This window comes from Rutidosis leptorrhynchoides, chromosome 4 (genome assembly GCF_046630445.1).
Source record: "Rutidosis leptorrhynchoides isolate AG116_Rl617_1_P2 chromosome 4, CSIRO_AGI_Rlap_v1, whole genome shotgun sequence".
In the NCBI taxonomy this organism is placed as follows: domain Eukaryota; kingdom Viridiplantae; phylum Streptophyta; class Magnoliopsida; order Asterales; family Asteraceae; genus Rutidosis; species Rutidosis leptorrhynchoides.
Genome location: NC_092336.1, coordinates 431,161,225 through 431,184,043, shown reverse-complemented (window position 1 = coordinate 431,184,043; position 22,819 = coordinate 431,161,225). Strand labels below are relative to the sequence as shown.

General features: G+C 32.4%; 1 protein-coding gene and 1 long non-coding RNA gene across 4 annotated transcripts; both read left to right on the top strand.

The window, feature by feature from the left end:
• Window positions 1–3,989: 3,989 nt before the first annotated feature.
• Window positions 3,990–6,126, top strand: LOC139844286 (uncharacterized). Of its 3 annotated transcripts, XR_011757895.1 has the most exons (8): window positions 3,990–4,293; window positions 4,432–4,531; window positions 4,642–4,703; window positions 4,802–4,863; window positions 4,949–5,056; window positions 5,138–5,202; window positions 5,441–5,501; window positions 6,091–6,126. It is a non-coding gene; the product is annotated as an uncharacterized lncRNA (long non-coding RNA). The 3 variants fall into 3 exon arrangements; XR_011757896.1 differs by having other exon boundaries at window positions 3,990–4,176; window positions 4,642–4,863; XR_011757894.1 differs by having other exon boundaries at window positions 4,642–4,863.
• An 8,669-nt stretch (window positions 6,127–14,795) lies between these two features.
• LOC139842095 (uncharacterized) lies at window positions 14,796–22,160 on the top strand. Its single transcript, XM_071832270.1, has 16 exons — window positions 14,796–14,827; window positions 14,925–15,212; window positions 15,339–15,414; window positions 16,162–16,265; window positions 16,353–16,411; window positions 16,539–16,666; window positions 17,166–17,420; window positions 17,629–17,769; window positions 17,852–18,142; window positions 18,231–18,401; window positions 18,844–19,738; window positions 19,857–19,937; window positions 20,059–20,120; window positions 20,650–20,751; window positions 20,852–21,068; window positions 21,456–22,160. The coding sequence occupies exons 1-16, from the start codon at window positions 14,796–14,798 to the stop codon at window positions 21,890–21,892; spliced, it is 3,339 nt and encodes a 1,112-aa protein (XP_071688371.1). The 3' UTR covers window positions 21,893–22,160.
• The last annotated feature ends 659 nt before the right edge of the window (window positions 22,161–22,819 follow it).

The window sequence follows — 22,819 nt, the reverse complement described above, 5'->3', positions numbered from 1 at the left end:
TATTATATGTCATTTGAGGTGTTTACTTTATGGGACATTTGTAAGTACGTTTGAATACGGTTATGGAGTTTATGAGTAATAAGTATCAAATATCAGCTAAAATAGATGAGCTGCAAGCCAGCCGCTTGAAACTGTATGAATCAGATAATGAGATGGACCTATTTTTTAGAAATTTTTTCATCAAAGAAAATTGTAATCATTAATTATTTACGCAAGAGTCCTCTCGAAATCCTTCTTTGTACTGTATGTCTTGTATATATGTTAGCTATGTTGAGCATTTCAAAACTTATAGGTGTGTTATTAAACTTAATAATTATGTTTTGGTTAACACCGTGATTAATTGAGGGATGCGATTCATAATGAGAAATTGCTTATCAAACCTGGCCCAAAGGATCTGATAAAATTGGATGTGATTAAAATATGTCACTTGAGCTTAGAAAAAGAAAACAAGGAAGTGACAACATAATAAAGTAAAGTATAGTGACTGAAATAAAATCTTTACCCTCTTTTGATGACATATATCAAATGATTGTATGTATGTGACGGCATAGCAAATGATGTTTTTACACGATATACGATCATACAATACATACATATTTACCATTTATAAAAAGTGAACCATACGTCGTTAAAAGATTTTCTCTATTGTAATTTGTTGATTCCGTTTTTCGTGTAAACAATAGTTATTTCAAAAAGAAAAATACAAAAAAGGTTTTTCTAACTTATATGTATATTCATAAAAAATATATAACAACTTAGATATGTGGCAATAACGATCTCACATTATGATTTTTTTTCGAAAAGCAACCATATAATTATAAAACTCGAGAACATTCAAGGGGGTAACTGCAGTACATCAACGAGACTATATCACGAGCCATATCCGCAGTGAGTCAGTTTGCCGAGGGAGCAACATAAGCAAGACGCACGAAGGAATCGACCAACTAATCTGCCAATGATACAGACTACATGAGTAAAAATACAATTTAAACACTACTTAACATCGAACTAGGATTAGCCAACCATTCAATCTTTTTTCTTTTGAATCGCTTGGAGATCCATTCGTACGATTTTAGTTGTATCTTTAGAAGCGCATTTGCACCAGCCCACGATTTATATGTGAATACCTTTTGATCGCGATTCCACCATATTAGATAAGCACGCGACCACTCAACTGCTTGCCACAATTTAGAACTAGAAGGTGATAATAGAACACGACACTTCCCTCTAAAGGCATCATGGATACTTAGATTCGTAACACCGCCAAAGCCTCACCATTTACATACCCTTTCCCATATATCCAAAGCGTACGTGCTTACAAAAGATAAAGGCATGATCTCACATTATAATTAAGATCAGGTATTTTCATTAAGCAAAGACATCTATTATCAACATAAACATTTTTATCTAGAGAGTCCATCTTTACTTGATTATAGGAAATCATTTTTAATTCCTTCTCATCAAATCCACAATATCTAGCTATTTGATGACAACAAAACAAGTAGTTAACTCATTACAAGAAAATAAGCTCATTTCCAAAGACTAGTACGTTGTCACTCGACTTATGTCCTAGTTCTGGTTTTACGAATGCTACCTCGTACGTTTTGAAAACTAACACTTTACGTTACGCGACGTGTACCTTTAACAAAAATTAGACTTAAACATCAATAAATCCTATTATAAGAAATTTAACTTATATAATTGAGCGTTGCGGTCATTTGCTTCTATAAATCAGTGGCTCGTTGTTTATCAAAATATATTATTTTAAATCAAGACGTTTTATGATAAAGTTAATATATATATATATATATATATATATATATATATATATATATATATATATATATATATATATATATATATATATATATTTAGAATTATAAATTTATGCATAATATATATGTTTGAAATATTTATCTAATGATATAATATTTGTCATTTCAAAACTAATTATATTACAAAGATTATTATATATAATCGTAGAATTTACTATGTCATAGCACGTTTACGTTTTTGAGACACTATATATATAAATTTATAATATAAAGCTTTAATCGATTTCTTCTAATTCTATATAATCAATTTACCTTAATAGATTATAATAACTCAGTTTTTGAAATCATTTTCATATATTTGAAAATAGATCAGTCGAACATTATGAAAACCAGTTCTCCACTAACTTTTGTCTAACTCACGTCAATTGACACATTTGATCTTACTTGTAGATGACTTTACCATTTTCCGAATATTGTTAAAATAGGAAGATTTCTCAAATCAATGTAGACCTCTCAACAAAGACACGTAATCATGATTCAATGTATCTGATAATTCAATCATTTGATATTATCTTCTTATTCTATCGATAAACATATTGAAACAAATACGTTCATGTAAAGTATTATACGTTTAATACTTTGTTAATAATCTCAAGTTGCATATATATTTATAATCATATCTATTTACATAATGGTTCGTGAATCGTCGTAATTTGGTCGAGGTTAAATGAATGTATGAACACAGTTTAAATTTCTTGAGATTTAACATTACAGATTTTGCTTATCGTGTCGAAAACATATAAAGATCAAGTTTAAATTTATTCGGAAATTTTCGGGTTGTCACACTCAACAGACAGCCGACCGACTGACGAAGTCAGTTGACCAACTGTCTAACTGGTTTATGCCTCATTTGTTAGGTTACACATCATATTAACCCTAGGTCGTCTGCAGCTCGGTCCATACGTCGAAATACCACAGAATATCACTCTAGGCTTCGTGTTAATCAAGATCAAATCTTGGTTTGACTCGTACGAACCCGAAAACACCTAGATATTCGATTTATTGTTCGTTCTAGTGTTATTCCGCCTCTAGATCGTGTTAGGTTGATTCTAAGATCCTAATAGAACGTCTACAACTCGTATAACAACTTTTGTTGAACTCTTATTGTCTTGATATGATTAATAGTCTCACACCTTACCTGCTGTGAAAGAAAGAGATCATAAAGGCTAAAAACATACACTTAACATAAATTTCCTCAAAATCACAATGTCGGTAGTCTGTCCTAGACAGTCGGTCGTCTGTCTCTAGTCCGACGGTCTACTGTCTAGTCCGATGGTCGACTGTCTCTATAAACACAAACGGTCGACTGACACACTCCGACGGTCGACTGTCTAGACAGTCGGCGAACTGTGTTCTTCAGGTGCAGTAGCAGCTAACTCACGGGTTTAAGTCAAAATTCACCAAATCTCGCTCCTGGACTCTATCTTAACCTCAAAGCTGAACACAACTTGTTTATAAAACATCTCGGGACATAAACCCATAAATTTTACACCAAATTAACAAAAATTTGAACAATTTGACGCCAAAATCCCTTTTTGACAAAACCTAATATAAACACCCGATTTAACACAGACTTGGACATGAAATCACACAAATCTTACCTTGTTTGAATCTTAGAAACCACTTGCAACTGATTTCTTGCACAATCAAACTCCAAAAACGAGTTTTGATGATTAGATGATGGAATGGTTAGGTTTGTCATGCAAAAACTTGAATATACTGTAAACTTACTTTTACATTTTGTGATGATAATCAGTTGCTAGTTGCTAGTGCAAGAAATATACTGTAAAAGTAAGTTTAGAGTATATTCAAGCTTAGAATTTGTCATCCAAGTTAACCTTATTATTGTAATATAGATAGATATAGATATATAGTAGAAATTATTCATATAGAAAAGTGGCTATGTTAATAAATATTATTCACTATCACTATCTATCTATCTATTCTATTCTATCTTATAAAAGGGTGTTGACGCTGAGGTCATCACCAGCTTCTAAGGTTGTAACATGTGCTTCAAGAGTTGTAACTTACCAACTTGGATGATGTCATATTAATTATATTAATTATTATTTAATTTAAATATATACGGAGTAATATACGGAGTATATTAAAACTGACGCCTCTCTTCACAATTAAATTACCCAATTACAAATTCCAGCTCCGTTTTTAAATTTAGGTTTCTGCTTTCTCTATTGTTCATTAGTTTCTTTTCAATTTCTTTAAAATCCTAAGCTTCATGTCTTCAACCCAAGTTCTTTCACTACCAAAGCTGCAAATCTGGCTAGAATCATTGTTCATGAGCTAAGATTCTTACCGTAATCCAACCAAAATTGATCGGAAGGTATTGTATTATTCTTTAATGCCATCTTCTCCATCAAGACAAATACGAAATTTTCATGCTTTTTCAGTTTTATGAAGTTTTGGAACAGATTCTAAATCGATTTCCATCTAAAAGCAGGTTTGTTGTAGCTTTCGATACTGATTTTTTGTTTTTATTATTAGTTGTTGTGCTTTGTTAGTTTGATTTGGTAATTTTAGATTTTTATTTGGTGGGTTTAGGGTTTTATTTGGTATGTTTACTTGGTGTTTGTTGCAGATTGTGATGGTAGTTTTGTTGTTGTAATTTGATGATGGATGAAAAAACACAATAAAGATATGTATGTTCAGTTCACTCTATTCTAAACCTAAACATAAAGGTATTATTAATTCAACCAAATGTATGTATTTCTTTGATGTACCCCAGGTGTTCGATGAAATGACATAAATTAATTTACCTCTCCGATGTATCTTTTCTTTGTTATGTTAGAGGCAATGGACAAGACGAGTTATTAGCAACTCAGTAAGGCATGTAGATGAATATAGACTAAGGTTTGAGCAAATAAACTTAATTTATGAAAAGATAAGAGCATGTGAGTTTGATCAGTGAACTATGACAATGGGAGTAGTTTAACATTGATTGATTGTAGATAGATGGAGTGCATCTTCGTTTTCAGCTCAAGTTTCTGCAACAATTACAATTAGTTATGAGGTATCTTTTGTTTACTCAATAACAGATCACAATCAGTAATAGACATTTTCGTAATTCTGTCACGGTGAAATGTTGCAATTTGCAGTTACCACATAGAGCTCAAAAAAAAATTTCACGTCAAGGAACATTTTGCAACATTGGTTGTTGATGTTGTTATGAGTCAAGCATGTACCATAATTTTGAGAGGTGCAAGGTATGATATAGCAGCCTTAAGTAATTTCATCTTTTGCACAAATGTATTTTGATTACTTAGTTATTGTTGTTTTATGTTTAGGACAGTTAAATTCAAGTTTTACAGATACTGCCTATGGTGTTAAGTACTCATCAATTACTTCAAAGGTTAGTTTTTTCAAGATATTTATTCATTTATTATGTTACTCCGTAGTATTTCCGACTATAAAAATTGTGAACATTAGTTACTTCTCCTAATAGGCCATATGAGACCAACAATTATCAATTTAATGTTTAACATCAAAAAGATAATATGTGAAATTTTCTAAAGTCTTGTGCACTATAATCATATGGATTTTTTTAGTTATATTGCTTGATTTCTTATACAATGATACCTTTTCAATAGATTATTCAGTCTTAGACATCATTCCAGATTGACATGGCTTTTGTATTCATTTCTTGGAGAGGTATTATACATACTCTTATTGTTTTCTTTATTCTTTATTTTTAGTTATGGTTTTTATTCGATCTTTTGGGATGTCATTCGGAAGGTATAAATATTAAGAAATACAGCCATTATTTTAATGAGTTTTTATCGTCTACCCTAAGTTTTTTAAGATGGAATGCACATGGTGTCGATTATGGTTGTGGCTATAGTATTGTTGGCACTTGCTTATTTTTGTTTAATAAGTAAACTGTGTTGTTCTCTTATTTGCTATTGGCAGAACTATTTAACGGTACTATTTTATCAAGTAGAAAATATGTTGTGTGTTCCCGATCGTAGTTTATGTGTTCAAGTGGTGAAATTCGGTTTGCTTATCTATTTGTTTAACTTTTGATTCCTAATGTTACTTTTGGTACCCTACATATATACCTTAACGGTGGCAATTTCAAATCATTTATATGTGTCCATCAAATCGGTACATTATATAGCATAGTGTAAATTTGCATGCAAATTATATATGAGACTTTTATGTGTTGCATTTGGTTATTGTTATTATTAGTGATGAGTGAGGCGACGAAAAAATGATTTTAATGATGTATTGTTTATTGTAGAATGGGTTTATGGCTACTTAATATGGAAAGAATAAGAATCAAAGTGTTGGGAAATTACGGCCTCACTAATTCCCACCACCCAGCCCAACAATAATAGTAAAGAAATAAGAACAATACACAACACAAGATTTAACGTGGAAACTCCAAAATAGGAGAAAAACCACCGGCCCCCAAAGAGAGAAATACACTATATCACAAATTGTTACAATGACATAGACAACTCTCTTAAGCTAACTACACTCTCCAAAGTATTTAACTAAAACAACTCCCCAAAAAGGGTAAGAAAGAAAGAAATAATCAAATACTTAAAGTGTATTGATTGGTGCAATTTGGAATGAAGACTTAGCCCCTCTTATATAACCAAGTCACTCACCCCTCACATCTTCCTCCCACCAATGTGGGATAAACATATCTTCTACTAGCCAAAATAAACCAACAAATCTCCACCTTTTGGATAGAAGAAGATAACCATGCTTCCACATTGCAAGGATAACCGATGTAGACGCTTCCTCGACGACAACTTCAAGATCCTCATCTTCATGCCGTTGACATTATCTCCCAAGAGACAAAACTTGCATCTTCATCGAACATTGTCTAAACCGACAATCATTGTCATCACAGACAATCATAACTCTTAACAAGAATTATCATACTCCACCATTAAGAGTATAGCACTTAGAATATCACTTTCCAAGCATTTCACCTCGGCACATGTTGTTGAACAACCAGCTGAAACTTTATGGTGCAACTTCCCTGTTTGGCTTTCCCGAAAGTCCCATCAGCTACAACATCAGTTTCCACCACACAGCCTGCATCAACGCCAAACCAATGCCCATGTGTAATTGTGGAACCGCTAACGAACATCCCTTTCCACGGTGGCGCGGACACACCATGAGGATGACGTGACTTCAGAGGAATTCGTCACTCTCCGTAACAACGGAGACAATGTTAGCGTCTTTGGAGCCATTTGCCGGATTAGCTCCACCGGGACAATTAACCCTTACATGCCCAGTCTTCCCGCACTTCCAGCATGTCAGATTCTTTCTAGAGTTTCTCTTCTGCCTATCCGAACACAACACTATCGTATCTCCTGATGACGAGACCCCGTTACCTTCCAGTCTTTTCTCCTCGGATAGGAGCTTGCTAGTAACGTCTTCAAACTTCAGAGTTTTCTTCCCATACATCAAAATAGGTTTCATGTGTTCATAAGACGATGATAAAGATAATATCAACCTCAAAGCTTTATCTTCATCATCCGTTTTAACTCCAATAGCCTCCAGTTCTGAAACAATACCGTTAAGAATACTTAGATGATCTGAAATCTTTGAACCCCCATCCATACGCAGAGTATGAAATTGTTCTTTAAGACACAACCGATTTGAGATGCCCTTGCCCTGGTACAACTGCTCTAGTTTAACCCAAAGCTCATTTGCCGTTGATAACCCGTGCACATTTGCAAGCACGTTCTTTGCAAGACACAAACGAATCGCACTTGCCGCCCTCAAATCCATATCATCCCATTCTTCTTCATCGAACTTCTTGCTAGAATCACTGCCGGGAACAAGGGTGGGTTTACCCTTCAAAGCCTTGTGTAAACCAGACTGAATCAACACATCCTTGACTTGAACCTGCCATAAGCCAAAATTGATCCTCCCATCAAATTTCTCAACATCAAACCTCATTGGACTGAACTTCGACATCGTATCCGTATCCTATAAACAACACTTTCTCTGATTTTGCTCACGTTTCGAATAGCCAAAAGATGTAGCAGGTAGCCAGGACCCTTTAAATCGGAAATCCACAACTAGGCCACTAACAAATCCAACTATTACTACGAATCAGAAAAAATATTGTCTAACCAGATACCCTATACGATCAATAGAACTCGTTTCTGATGTGGACGATCCACTCACGTGGCAACCACAGAGCATACTCCGACTCCTATAACCGAGACCCCCGTCAAACCTGACGCTCTGATACCAGTTGTTGGGAAATTACGGCCTCACTAATTCCCACCACCTAGCCCAACAATAATAGTAAAGAAATAAGAACAATACACAACACAAGATTTAACGTGGAAACTCCAAAGTAGGAGAAAAACCACCGGCCCCCAAAGAGAGAAATACACTATATCACAAATTGTTACAATGACATAGACAACTCTCTTAAGCCAACTACACTCTCCAAAGTATTTAACTAAAACAACTCCCCAAAAAGGGTAAGAAAGAAAGAAATAATCAAATACTTAAAGTGTATTGATTGGTGCAATTTGGAATGAAGACTTAGCCCCTCTTATATAACCAAGTCACTCACCCCTCACATCTTCCTCCCACCAATGTGGGATAAACATATCTTCTACTAGCCAAAATAAACCAACACAAAGGTGTTCGAGAACAAATATGGTGGAACGGTTTGTTGACTCTAAACGAAATACAAATATTGAGCTCTCAATGTATGTTAAATCAGATAATTAAGAGGGAATGAGAATGGCATTATTGGTTAGTAGCTCCAAGCGTGTATCTCAAACTGTATATGTATATAATGTTTGTTCACTATGCATTTCTGTCTGATTTGATATCTATATATGGCCTTGGGTGCATTAGTGCATAGGCTCAAATTATGACCCATGAATTGTGCTATATTGTATTACAATAGAATTTTAATTGATAGTAATATTTATATTTATTGAATTTGAAATGATAATATTCACATTTTCTCAGTAAGTAACTTATTTTGTTAATATTGTGTATGTCTTTTATCACAACCCGTGAATTCACGGGTCACTAAACTAGTAATTATGTATTTCAAAGTGAATAATACATTATACAAATTCAATGATCTTTGTATTTAATTAATTCTTATTCCACATTTGCATTGTCACAAACATTATTTTTTTTACCACCAAAAATGATATTAATGTTAGAAACTCACACAACACGCTAGGGAGCTAGAGGCGGATGGTAGTGAAGACTCAAGAGGACCTTGGTCATTCCAATTTGTTGAGCTGTAGTGTAATTTTTATATATTTTTTTTAAATTTTATTTTTTGCATTATTGGGCCTTCCTTAATTGTCACCGTTATACCTTTTATTTCATTGGACCCTTCTAATAGAAATTTTCACATTCCTCCACTGTAAGGATTAATAAAAAAAATGATATTATTATTGTAACAAACATTATTATTGTGTAGTCATCTTTATTGGGTGAATTAGTGTAGTTATAATAATAATATTTGTTACAACTACATAAAAAATGATACGGAGTATAACTCTAAATTATTATTGGATGACAACTACTACAAATGGTTATCACAAGTTTTAGATTTTTGTCACGCAATGTTCGTTTATGTAGTCATCTTTATTGGGCCTCTTATAAAAATGGAGGTGCCTTGTATTTGTACTGTTATTGCCATGTACGAGTACTTCATATCATCATTTTGATGATTCATGTATCTTTTAATTTAATTCTCTGTTTTTCAACAAAAAAATAATAATAATAAAATAAAATAAAATAAAAAAAAAAAACATTATTATTACTCCTTAAATTCTTAACTTGTATCCATCGCTAAGTTTGTGACTTATTACTAAAACTCAACAATAAGAAACTTTAGATAACTACGGGAAGAATTACTTTCTTATCATAATGACATTACATTAGATATTAAACATATGTTTAACAAAATAACACTTGATCAATGTTCTTGCAACGACATAACTCTAAAGTCTGTGTAATCGTTCTACAAAGTAACCTTCTCGATCTAAATGTTTACATTTTATCATATATTCTTACTTTCGATAAATTAAAAAATCTTTTAGTCAGCAATTCACAAAAAAAAAAAAAAAAAAAATTATTTTATCACATAGTTTGGTAGAGTGCCCGTGCTCTCTCTGTCTCCATAGAAATCCACCGCCCTTGCATGTCGTAACGTTTTCAGATTGTCACTTTTGAAGCTTCTTTGAAGTTTCCTCTTAATAATTTACGTATACATAAATAATGCAATTAATACAATATTACTAAAAATAACAGTAATAACTAATAAAGTTACACTAAGACACACACACAACTATTTATGCATCCAACACAAAGTTAACCAATTCACCACTCTAATGCATACAAATAGTAAAAAAAAAAAAAATGCATACAAATAGTAAGAGATTTGGACTATTCAATAACTTATTGGTCAGTATTAAAGATATGAAAACGAAAATTGAACTAGTTTAGTAACTTTTGGTCAAAATAGAAATAAACGAGACCAAAATGGCATGAAGTTGCTTTATTTAGGAAATCACGAGGGGACCATCACGTTGGATTACAACCAATAAGATCCCCAGAAATTCCAACACTTACACCCAAAGCAAAAATACCTCTGCTCCCAAATTAATAGCGTAGTTTCATAATAAATAAATATAAATATAAATATAAATATAAATATATAGATAATAACAACAACAATAATATAATAATAATAATAATAATAATAATAATAATAATAATAATAATAATAATAATAATAATAATAATAATAATAATAATAATAATAATAAGGTAAAATTATTATATGGCCGCCGTATGTAAGACAAAACTTTAGGTAAAAATTAAGGGTAAATTGTATATTAAACAAATGTATAATCTAGAAACGAAATTAGTTTTTTTTAATCTATAATATAAATATAAATTGGTGTTAAGGGAGTAACACATAGAAAATTACCGCTAGTACTTGGTATTCCTATTGTTAAAAGAACTAACTTATGCATACCTTCATTTTAGTAATTTATTATTGCTATATATGTTATCATCGAGTATAATTAATGGTGTACAGTCTGCTGATGTATAATTTAAAAAAAAAAAATTCCCAGAAAATAAAAAAAAATTATTTTTTTTAAATTTTACGTCAGGAGACTAACTGCCACGTTAGCAGACTGACTGCCACGTGTCAATCTATGTGGCACAGTCCGCTGACGTGAAATTTAAAAAAAGAAAAAATTTGAAAAAGTTTTTTTCCAGATTTTTTTTTTTTTTTTTTTTTTGGAAATTATTTTCAAAGAACAGGTGAATATGATAGTTGCATGTGTATGTGCATTTATATGTGAGTTCTTTGAATTATCTCTCACTCTTAATTCTCTCTGAATCTTATATATATATATATATATATATATATATATATATATATATATATATATATATATATATATATATATATATATATATAAAATATAATATAATAACAATAATAAAACTATTACTCCTATGTAATCATTAATTAAAGAATTTCTATATTGCAATATGTCACCCTGTAATATGATTTTCTAATATTTATATTGACCTTTAAGTGAGATGATTAAGTTAATAATTATACATCTCCTCATAATTTTACAATAAAATTATCTATAATGCCCCTATATAATATAATACTCCCTGTTATTTAAGGAAACTCTCATTCACTTATAATACCCCGTATCACATAGTAAAAGATTTGCCCAAGATCCAGGGAAAAAAAATACGTCATCCCAATATATATTTGAAGTGTTCTAAGCTATTTGCATAGGTTTTGTACCCTCATCTTACTCGTTCGTTGGGATAATTATTGGGTGAATCCAATCTTCAATGAGGTATGTTTGAAAATTGAGAATTAATTCCAATGTTTTTGCTTTACATAATATATATGAGGGGTAGTTTTTCTACTTTAAATTGAACTACTAGAGGTGGACCAACTTTGTACACAATTGTTTAGCCATATGCACAAAAAATAAAATGAGAGTTAATTTCTTAACTCTCAAAGGCAATTCTAATACTACGTTGCATTGATAGTTATACTGTTTTAAAAGTGATAATAAGAGTGTGTTATGCATATTTGTTTTGGCTGTTTGAGAGAAAATTTTGAGTTCTTGAGAATGAAAGTAGAAGAGAAACAAGAAAACCAAGAACAGTCAAAACTGAAAATAAATAATTTTCTATGTAATTCGATAACTTAATACAATTACATACACATATTCCCTAAATGACTAAACTATCCGGGCTTAGCCTGGGTGGCCACTCCCTGTTGTGCAGAGTTGGTATCCACCTAGTGGTGCAGGTTCGAATCCTGGGAGGGGAGGTTTTCTCTCATATGGTGAATCACCATTCCACTTCTGGTGGGTGGGGTCCTCAGACAAAACCGGTCGGGTTCACCTCCTGAAATAAGGTTGTGCGAAGATTCGAGAGTGGGTTTCCTCCTTCGGGTGCGTGAGTCAGTAACCAACTAACCAGTCGTTAAAAAAAAAAAAAAAAAAACTAAGTATGAATTATTCTTCTCTCTAGAGGTCCCAACTCTCCATTACGTTAAATCGAAATACTAATAACAAAATTGTTGTTTATCATATTTAAGAAAATTATTTTAATTGTTAAAAAAATATATGGCCGATATTGAGAAATCATTGGTTATAGTGCTACTATAACAAAATTATATAACGTTAGAGATTTCAATAATGTAACATTTGGATTGGCTTTAGGTGCGATTTGTTTTTAAAGATGTTTTTTTTTTTTTTTTTTTTTTTTGAAAATTTGCGGACCATGTCTGTAAAGAAGATGTAACCTAAATGTCCGAATACTGATTACTGAAGACTGTTTATTTTTATGTTTGCAAAAAACTTAATTCTGTCTGCAACACTTATGAACATATTTCAAAGTCTGCGGGGTTGCGAACAGAATAAGATATTATTCTATCTTATGCCTTCTGAAAAAAAAACAGTCTGCAGTAAAAAATTCTGCAAACACACATATATAAAACATAAAAAGATCTGCAGACTGAAAAAACAAACAATTCCTTACTTTCTTCTAAAGATGCTAATTTTGAACTTTTGAAGATAAGTTTGATATTTTTAGTAGACATATAAATTTGTTATAACAATCTAAAAAAGTTAATAATAACCGTAATCCATATTCAAGTCCCGTAAAATTGCGAGTTATAAACTAACTACGGAGTAAAAAATAAAAGAAAAAGCAACGTGTGTAAATCACCGATAAAAATACTTCCTTTATAAGTAATTAAATATAGATAAAATTATATTTAATGATCACACCTTTTAGAACAGAAGATTTATATAATCACTTAACTAATTATATCTATATATTTAAAAGGTATAGTCAAAGTGAATAGTAACCACACAAGTTTCACAAACTACCTCAATCTTTTACTTATTTACATTTTAGCCTCAAAATATATAATAGTTAGCTTTATAGCTTTTATAAATTTACCACAAACTTTTAACATTTTATACTTTAACCATTAAACTTCTCATTCATTATAAATCGACCACATACTTTATATACTACCTAATAGACAAAAACGATTAATAGTCACCAGGGGCGTTTTCGTTCTTTCATTTTTTTCCCCTTTTCCCACCTTTTTTTTTTCTAAAAAAGCCCTCATAGTTTGTTCAAATATTAAAATCGACCCCCCAAAGTGTCAAATACTCATTTTCATAAAAAAATTTAAATAAACTCCACCCAAATATTCAACGGACCATATCTTCTCGCTCGCAACGAGTTAAATTTTTCTGACACCATCGTTAAACTCGAAATAATTTTAGGAGCACACCGTCACTAACTATACGCAAAACAGACGCTTTTTAAAAAACGCTAAATATTTGAGGTACTTTTCATACACGTCGATTTTGCGTTAAATTTTTAAAAGTCGACAATTCCATAGTGAAACGCGGAGATGTACATATATTAATTTAAAATAACATTTAAATCTTTCACGGATTATACCTTTTAGTTCGAATCGAATTGCGCTTCAACGATATCATCTTTAACCACGAAATAATTTTACAAACTAAACGCAATATAATACATTGAAAACCGAACCCCGGCGCGAAGCGAGGGTTCGAACACTAGTTATTTTTAAAACTCATTTAATCCTCAAACAGTGTTGATATAAAAAACTAGAAAAAAGTAATAAACAAAAAATAATATATTTAATCAGAGTTTATTTTATATATTAAACACGGAGTACCAATTTAAATTTATATATAAAATCAAATTTAGTTTCCGTTCACAAAAGGACAAAATAAACCCCGGTACAAACATTCCTATACCCGGTTTCTGTTTGCCCAGTGTGTCTGCGCGATAATGGCTGTAACATTATCCAAAAACAGAAACCCTCATTTTTCGTTACAGGGACCACACCACAATTTTACACCTAGTATCTATAAAGCTTATTATATAGAGTATATGTGTGTGTATATATATGTATACACTTCAAGAATACAATATAAACCCTTTGTAAGAGCAGGGTAAGTAATAATAGTGTTCTTGCAAAATCAAATGTATTTCATTTCATTTTATATCTTCGAGTTGTTTGATATGAAATCAACAAAGAGTGATTAAAAAAAAAAAAAAAAGAGTAATAATGTTGGAGGAGAAATGGTGAAATGTAATTTCATTTTTACCTTTAAAAGGGTTTTTGCAGCTCTAAATTATCACATATACCAGTGTATATACATGTATGTATTCGTATTTACGATGTGTATATGTTAATTTAGGGCTTTTAGTGTTTTCAACTAATTCCTTCTTTCAATTTATATTTTGTTACTTTGTACATACAATTTTTATTGTTATTCTATATGTAGTATGTATTAATATAATATATATGTATATGTATTATATATGTTTGGAAGTATATGTATGTATGTATTTGTCGGGTTTTTAAGGGTATGATTTAATGACATGGCTGCTGACTATGAGCATGATGCTCCCATGTCTGTACTGATTTATTTATTTTTTATTGTTTTTTTTTTTATTCCCTAAAAATTGATAATTATTGAAACTGATGATGTTTAAGTTGAAAACATGTAGAGAAGAAATGTTTTCAAGAATGTCGATGTCGGAGAAACGAGAAAAGCTTAAGGCGTTAGTGAATTCAAGGTTACATATGAAGAAGAACAAGAAGAGGAAGAACAGAAAACAATATAATAATGTTGATATAAACGAGATTTTTGGGAACAAAATTATAAAACGAAAAAGATTAAATGAACATGTGAACAAAAAATCGATCAAAAAAGTTGGAAGAAAGTTGAAGCTAAAACAAGTTGTCGGGTTAATCGAACGAGAGTCTGGTTCGTGTTCTATACATAATAACACAAGGTATTTTTTTGCAATATTGACAGTTGTTAGTTTCATTTTTTCAAGAGTTTGATCAATTTCATGTTTTTATGTATAAGATATATTTAGTATATGTCTCTGAATTATTAAAGTTTTTTTTTTTTTAAGGGTCGTGTTAGATTCGGAAGGAATTTGTGGTGGTAATCAAGAATCTGTGAACGAGCCTTTCCGTATCTCTTCAACGGTATTTTATATAGCATTGCTCGAGCCTTTTTTATGAGCGAAAAGGATATGAAACCGACGGAGTTAAAAATAATAGTCATTCTCGAGTTTTTATGTCAAGTGGAAAGAATTATGATGGAAAGTATATGAGTTTTTTGTTAACAATTTTCGCCTATATTTGAGCGGATTGGAAGGGAAATCTATGTATTTATCTTAATATTAAATTAAAATTAAGATCATTTGTTTTGATCAGTGATTACTATAAATAGTAGTATCACTATTTTGTGAGTTTTGGGTTTGTTTATCTATCATGGTTTGTTCCATGTTATAAATGGTTGCAAAATGGGTGGGTCAGGTAAACCAATTAGAGTCAAACGGGTAGTTTTAATGTACCTGCCAAAACAGGTCATTTTACCTGAAACACATTTTGTCCAACATATTTGAACAAATAAAATAACTAGTTTGTCAAATAGAATCTTTTTTTTTTTTTTTTTTTTTGATAAAAGAATACTGGATGGATGTTTTATTCACCCAAAAAGACGTTGGGTGACTTTTGACCCGTTTATTTTTAAGGCATTACGTGTTAGAATGAATGATACGAATCCTCTCATTTTATAAGTAAAAGGTTAATTATGTGACCTTAACAAACATGATTAAAAGATTCACAATACAGGCACATGTTTATAGTCAAATTAGCCAGTAGTTCAATTTGTAAAATTCAGTTGGTTAAATTTGTGACCATTTTTGTTATGATATTCTTAACGCGTAGGATGATGTGGCTTGTGAGACTCTGCTTGAAAAGGGTGAACCTGTTGAGATTGATTACGGGTTGAGACGTTTATGTGCAATCTGCAGGATTGGTGAAGATCTTTTGTGAGTAACAAAAATATTACTTTATATTCTTCATATTTTCATTCTTTTTCTACATATTTGTAACTGAATAAATCTACGAATTTGTAGGTTATGCCCTCAACGAGGATGGCTTTGCGGCTCATGTATAAAAAAGAAGACCGAATCTTGTGAGCATTCTGTTTTATTGTATCACAATTTTACAAGATATCATGATGATTATTTACAGATGATGAGTATAGTGTTATTGTATTAAGTATGCATTTACTGATACAAGTTAGTTATGCATGTTTACAGGCACTTGTGACTTATCTGAGTTACCATTCGAGGTTTCAAGTGAAACTCGTAATCATATACTTCCGTATGTTAATAAACTTCGTGATTATTGGCACCGAGGTCACAATGCTATTTTCTTTGATTGTCAGGTAATTTTCTAATATATATTTCTTTTTATCAGAGGTGGTATGATGGGCGGGTCACGTAATGGCTCAAAATAGGTTTCGCTTGAAACAGGCTCGTTTTAGTTCATCTGGTAAAAATCCACAAGTTTTAATACATAATAAATGTTTTCAATAAATGTTAACAGAAAGAAAAAAAAAGGAGGTTTTATAAATTAAAACTTGGATTTGGGCAACTACAGTTCATTTGACCCATTCCTTCACGAGTTTTTTTTATCTGATCCGTATGAGATTAAAATAACCTAGATCAACTCAGTTACTACGTAACGGGCCAAAATTGCCACCTCTAGTTTATACTATATTCTTCTTTTTCTTTCATATAAATAAGTATGAGATTAAAATAACCCAAATCAACTTAGTTGCTACATAACGGGTCAAAATTGCTACCTCTAGTTTATACTATATTCTTCTTTTTCTTTCACATCAGTAAGTCAAAACTGATTACTTTACTGACTGGATGTTGCAGGACCGGCTACGTAAGGTGGTATTTTTCATATTATCGTTACTGGATAACGTTAAAAAACCTATTCTAATCATAGCTGCTAATAATGCTTTATCCCCTTGGGAGGACGAATTTCAAAAATGGAATAAGCTCACTACTTTCGTAACATACAAAGGGAGCAACGATGCCCGGGCCCACATTAGAGCAAACGAATTTTACAGTGAAAATGGGTCTGTAAAGTTTCAAGTGCTTTCATCTTCTCGAGAAGATATTGCTGAGGTACGTTATATTATATTGTATTTGTAGTGTATTGTAGTAATAATCATATGAAACTACTACAACATAAAGTATAGTTTTTGTAATCATATTTGAGATAAGTAGTTACCTACCCGAAACTGAAAGTCTTTTGGGTCAACCCGACCCATTTCAACTGCACCAAAGAAGTACAAGTTTGACCCATTACTCAAAAATGATATTTATGTTGCAGGATCTGGAAATGGTTAATCAAATTAAATGGGGATTAATAGTTATTGATCGGTGCCAGAGCCCCAAAATCTCAACACATTATAAGAAACTTAAAATGCTCGAGGCTGATATGAAGCTACTAACACTAACCAGTGAAATAGCGGTATGTTTCTTTACTCGCCTTGTTTATTTATTATCACGATATGTTGACTTTCCGTGTGACCTTAGCCCAATGATGGTTTCAGGACTACGAAAGTATTCTTTCGTTGCTTGATCCTAAGTTCGAAGAGATAGATACAGACGTCAATATGGAAACTAGTGATAATACTACTCGCAAATTGAAAGAAAAGTTGTCACCTTTTATTGCGTTTGAGTACAACTACACTCGCGAGTTCAAAGAGTATTGGGTCCCGGTTCATCTTTCTCAAATGCAAATCAAACAATATTGTTCATTGTTAGATTCAAATATGGAGGTACTTTCGTCCTGTTTATGGGACAGCTCTCCACTCCATGCGATTCTGACCCAAACCCAAAAGGTCGCTTTCGGCTAGCTTGTAATTACTATGATCAATGATCAATATATAGTTGTAAGTGTTTACTGATTATAATGGTTATTATTTACAGTGTTGTGACCACCCGTATCTGGTGGACCCTACTTTGCGTAATTCGTCCAAAAAAGATGCTGCCGTTGATACATTGGGTGCTGAAATTAATGTTAGTGGCAAACTGCAGCTTCTTGACAAGTTTTTGTTAGAGATTGAACGGCGTGAATTAAAAGTACTTATTCTTTATCAGGTAACAAAATTCTTATAATTAGTCTGCATATTGAGACTATTTCGTTTTTTCAATATATTTGTGACGCAGAAGTTACAAATGGGCGGTTTGGGTTTGGGTCAAATTGGGTTCGTATAGGAAGGTTTAACTTAACATCACTTTTTGTCAAGTATGCTGTTTCTTTTTTTGTAAGAGTTAGTTTGTTAAGTATAATCACAAATAATAATTATCTGAAATTAAATTATTTCGAAGGTTATCAAGTATAACCTAAATATATGAACTTTTATACTATTTTAAATGAAATCTTCTAAGTTAATGATGTGTTATATTTTCTTGATTAGTTAAAAAAACTCGACTCGTTCAACTCATTTGACTCATTTTGACCCGTTACAGATCTAACATAACATAAATCTTCTTTTTAACTAAATAGTGTAGTAAAATGAGTGTCTTTTATTTCATGCAGCCAGTGGCTAATTCTGAAAAGATATCGATTGGAGATATTTTGGATGATCTCGTCGATCGTAGATTCGGTCAAGATTTCTATGTAAGAATACCAGAAAAGATTACATGCAATTCTATACGTAAAAAGAAAAAACAAGCGTTGGAAGACTTCAACAATCTACAGAGTACAAAGTTCATATGCCTACTCGATTATCACTCGTGTCATTCAAGCATTTGTCTTTCGAATGTAGACGTTGTGATTCTTTTCAACAGTAATTGGAACCCGCTGAACGACATACGAGCCTTGCAGAAGATCACTTACGAGTGTGGGCCCGTGAGAGTCTTCCGGTTATATTCAGCATTCACTTTAGAAGAAAAGGCGTTAATTATTTCGAAAGAAGGAACAATTCTTGATGTCAATGACTATAACGTTAATTCGACAGTGTTTCAACAACTTTTAGCTTGGCGCGTGTCTTACTTATTTGGTAAGCTGGAAAGCGAAACTGAAGATTCTGAAGCGTCGTCATTATTCATAAATAACTTGGTTGGTGAGCTGTCATCGTTGTTGCGAAAGAAAAGTGGAGGTCCCACAAGCTGTTCACATATATCTAAAGCAGAACTTAAAGATGGAAGTTATTGTAGAAGTATTTTGTTGTTGGGTGAAATGGAAAACAAAAGTAGTTCGATTGAAGACGAGTTGATAAATGATGAACCTATGACTTTTTGGACTAATTTGATGACAGATAATCATCAAAAACAGAAAAATTCGAGTAACAGATTATCTCGAAGGGTTCAAAATTCGACCAAAAACTCTGGTTTCTGGTACGAAGATGATGAAATATTTTCCGTTATGATTAAAAGAAAACCAAGAAGCAAAAGAAAAGTGTGTGATGAAAACAAGAAAAGAAAATTTCCAGGTTAGACTACTTTTATATGATATCAAAAGAGGGAAATTTTAAATGAAGTTATCTACTTTATTTAAGTAATATGTTCATTTTTGTTATTTCTGGTTATATTACGTCGATGTTCATACAGGGTGGTGTGCACAACATATTGGCGGTCATCGATCATCTGAAAGAAAAGTGTGTAATAAAACTAAGCAAAGAAAACTTTCAGGTTAGACTACTTTTTTATTTTTATAATATAGAAAGGAGAATTTTAAATGAAGGTATTTACTCTTTTCAAGCAATATGATCATTTTTGTTGTTGTTTTCTGGTGTTAACAATGTTAATACAGGGTGGCGTGCACAACGTATTGGCGGTCATCGATCATCTAAAAGGTTACCTACCCCTAGCCAGGTACTTGACAACATTATTTAAGATTATGGACTGAATAGTCATTCTTTATTAGTTAAGTGACTAATTGTGTAAGTTTAGTACTGTTTTGTTAGTTAATAGTGGTTAGTTAGTTAGTTACTTAGCCATTTTCTATATTTACTGTAATTTTTTCTTAACAATATTACTTCTGCATATCTCATATCATTGCGTTTACTGGCTTGATGAAGATGGTTTTTACACGCTCAATGTATTATTGTGTTTACAGGATACACATTTTCTTGTTTCGTAACTAAATTTCAGATTTTACTAAAAACCATCACTAGATATCCCAGTGGTTGGGGCCTGAGTTCCTTGCAAGAGGTCTCAGGTTCGATACCCGTATAGGGCGAATATTTAGTGGTGGCCAGGGATGGGTTGGAAACGGCCAGGGAGTAATCCTTTCGGGCTGCGTACATATGGGGTCGGATTACTCGCCCTCCCGGGTAGTCCAAACAGAAAAAACCTTCTACCTTTTACAGTAATTAAAAAACATTTTTTTATGTTATGCTAGAACAATCAACATGTTTGTACTTCTAGTCCAAAACCTCTGGGAACCGAATTAGAAAGAATTCGAAAGGAACAAGATGACATCACCAAGTTGCATCAAGAAAAGGTTTTTTCTTCAAAATGACATTTTTTTTTATTTCTTTTAATTAGTTAATAATGAAATTAATTTGAATTGCATCATGATAATGGATGTTGTTTATATGTAGAAATCCCATCTCCTTACTGAATGTGAAAAAGAGATATTAGAGATACGGAAGACGTATGATGCAATGATCGAGGAATTTGAGACGAGTTCAATGAACGAAATGAAGATTGTTGAAGATTATTACAAGCTTGTTTGTGCTAATAACATATTGGCCGAGCTTTTGGCACGTTATTGCGATGATCCTCCCAATACACGTCTTTTGAAGGAAAAAAATAAAGGTACTTAACCTACTAATCTACTTTTGGTGTACTCATCATGTTACATGTACTTATGTTTATGGTAAAATAACTGACCTGCAATTCTCTTTGTAAAAAGTTCTACCTAAATATTTTGCGCATCCAATGTGATTGCAAATATTTTTAAGGAGTAACTTTTTGAATATAAAGATTTAACTATTCAAAGTACACTCAGCTAGTTACCGCCTTGTTTGACCCGTTTGATCTTACCCATTTGACCCTTTAACATAAACTATCAATTCATAACTGGATGGGCAAAAATTACCACCTGTACTCATATAGACAATAATTCTGTCATCACGATTCACAAACTGGTTCTTTAAATTACATTATGATTATGTTTTTTTTGTCTGTTTCTTTTGATTACAGAAACGGGCACATTACAAATTCCCGACATCTCTGCATCTGCATATGCACGACCAGTGAACCCATGTTCAACCAGCGGGCCCAACACTACTTTCTCTAGGTCAAGTCCATGTAAATCGGGGGTACGGGCCCCAGCCCCTCATCTTATGGCAAACCGATCATTGTTTGCATCAAATTCTAGCATCCAAACCACACCAAAACCTTCCGTTCTTGAGTCATTCAACTCATCTACACTAGTACCACCAGTGAACCCAAGCGAACCCATTTATAACCAGCGGTCCCACCTTTGTTTCTCCGAGCAAATTTCAAGCGGATTAGAAGAACGTGTTCCAGCTCCTAATCTGACCATGCCTGACCCGTTTTTTATTGATCCATTTCCCAATTTGTCAACTTCTCCAAAAACGCCGTTAAAGAAAGAAGATCTTGCCCGTTCAACCTGACAGATGTTACGATATTGGTGATCCTAGTCTTTCGTTCTGGGGCACACTTCAGTTTCTTCGTAGCTTTTTGGATAGTTTAGCAATCAGAATTTTAAAATAGTTAGCATACAACAGTGCAGTACATGGTCGGTTAGCATAGATACAAGAACATGTTACACGATATCAAATTTTGTCGATCTTACGTAGGTACATGTAACAGTGACTCGACAGGGACATGTTATGTTACAAACACTGATGTATATGCTACAAACTTTTGTTGATATTTTGCAGATGCATGTCTTATATTTGTTAAAGCGTAGTTGTGTGTTTATGTGAACAGATGTTATGAACTGTGCTTACTTATATAGAAACTTTTTGTACTTTAATCAATCTTTAATTCTTTATTCTTCATCATGCTCAACTTAACCTGTACAATTTGTACCCAATTAAGTACCTTGATTATTGTGGTGGATAGTATACATGTTTTGACATATAGACCGTCAAGGTGATGAGTTTTATCAAATAAATAAATAAATAAATCAGTGATGTGTGAGTCGACTTTCTGAAAAGCACTAAGTTTACAAAATGTTAAATAGGCCTTTTCTTGGTGCGTTTGTTTATTCCGTTTGATGTGTTTGTCGTGGTAGTAGCCTTAGTTGGTTTGTAGCAGTAGCCTTGGTTTTAGGTTGGGTTTCTCGGGTTGCGATGTTGTTTTAGGTGCTCTCTTAGTGAACAACTGCCATAAGATACCCCCTAAATAACTGCCATATGACAAGTTAAGACAGATGCCTCCGCAGGTTTTCATAACCAATTGCAAAGCAAAATTGCATTATAAAATCTCCAAGCGAGATTCGAACTCGAGATCTCACGGACACCTATAAGAGCGGTAACCACTCAACTATGTTTTGTGCATTTTTTTAGTAGGTCTTTGTATCGTTTAAGGCTCGT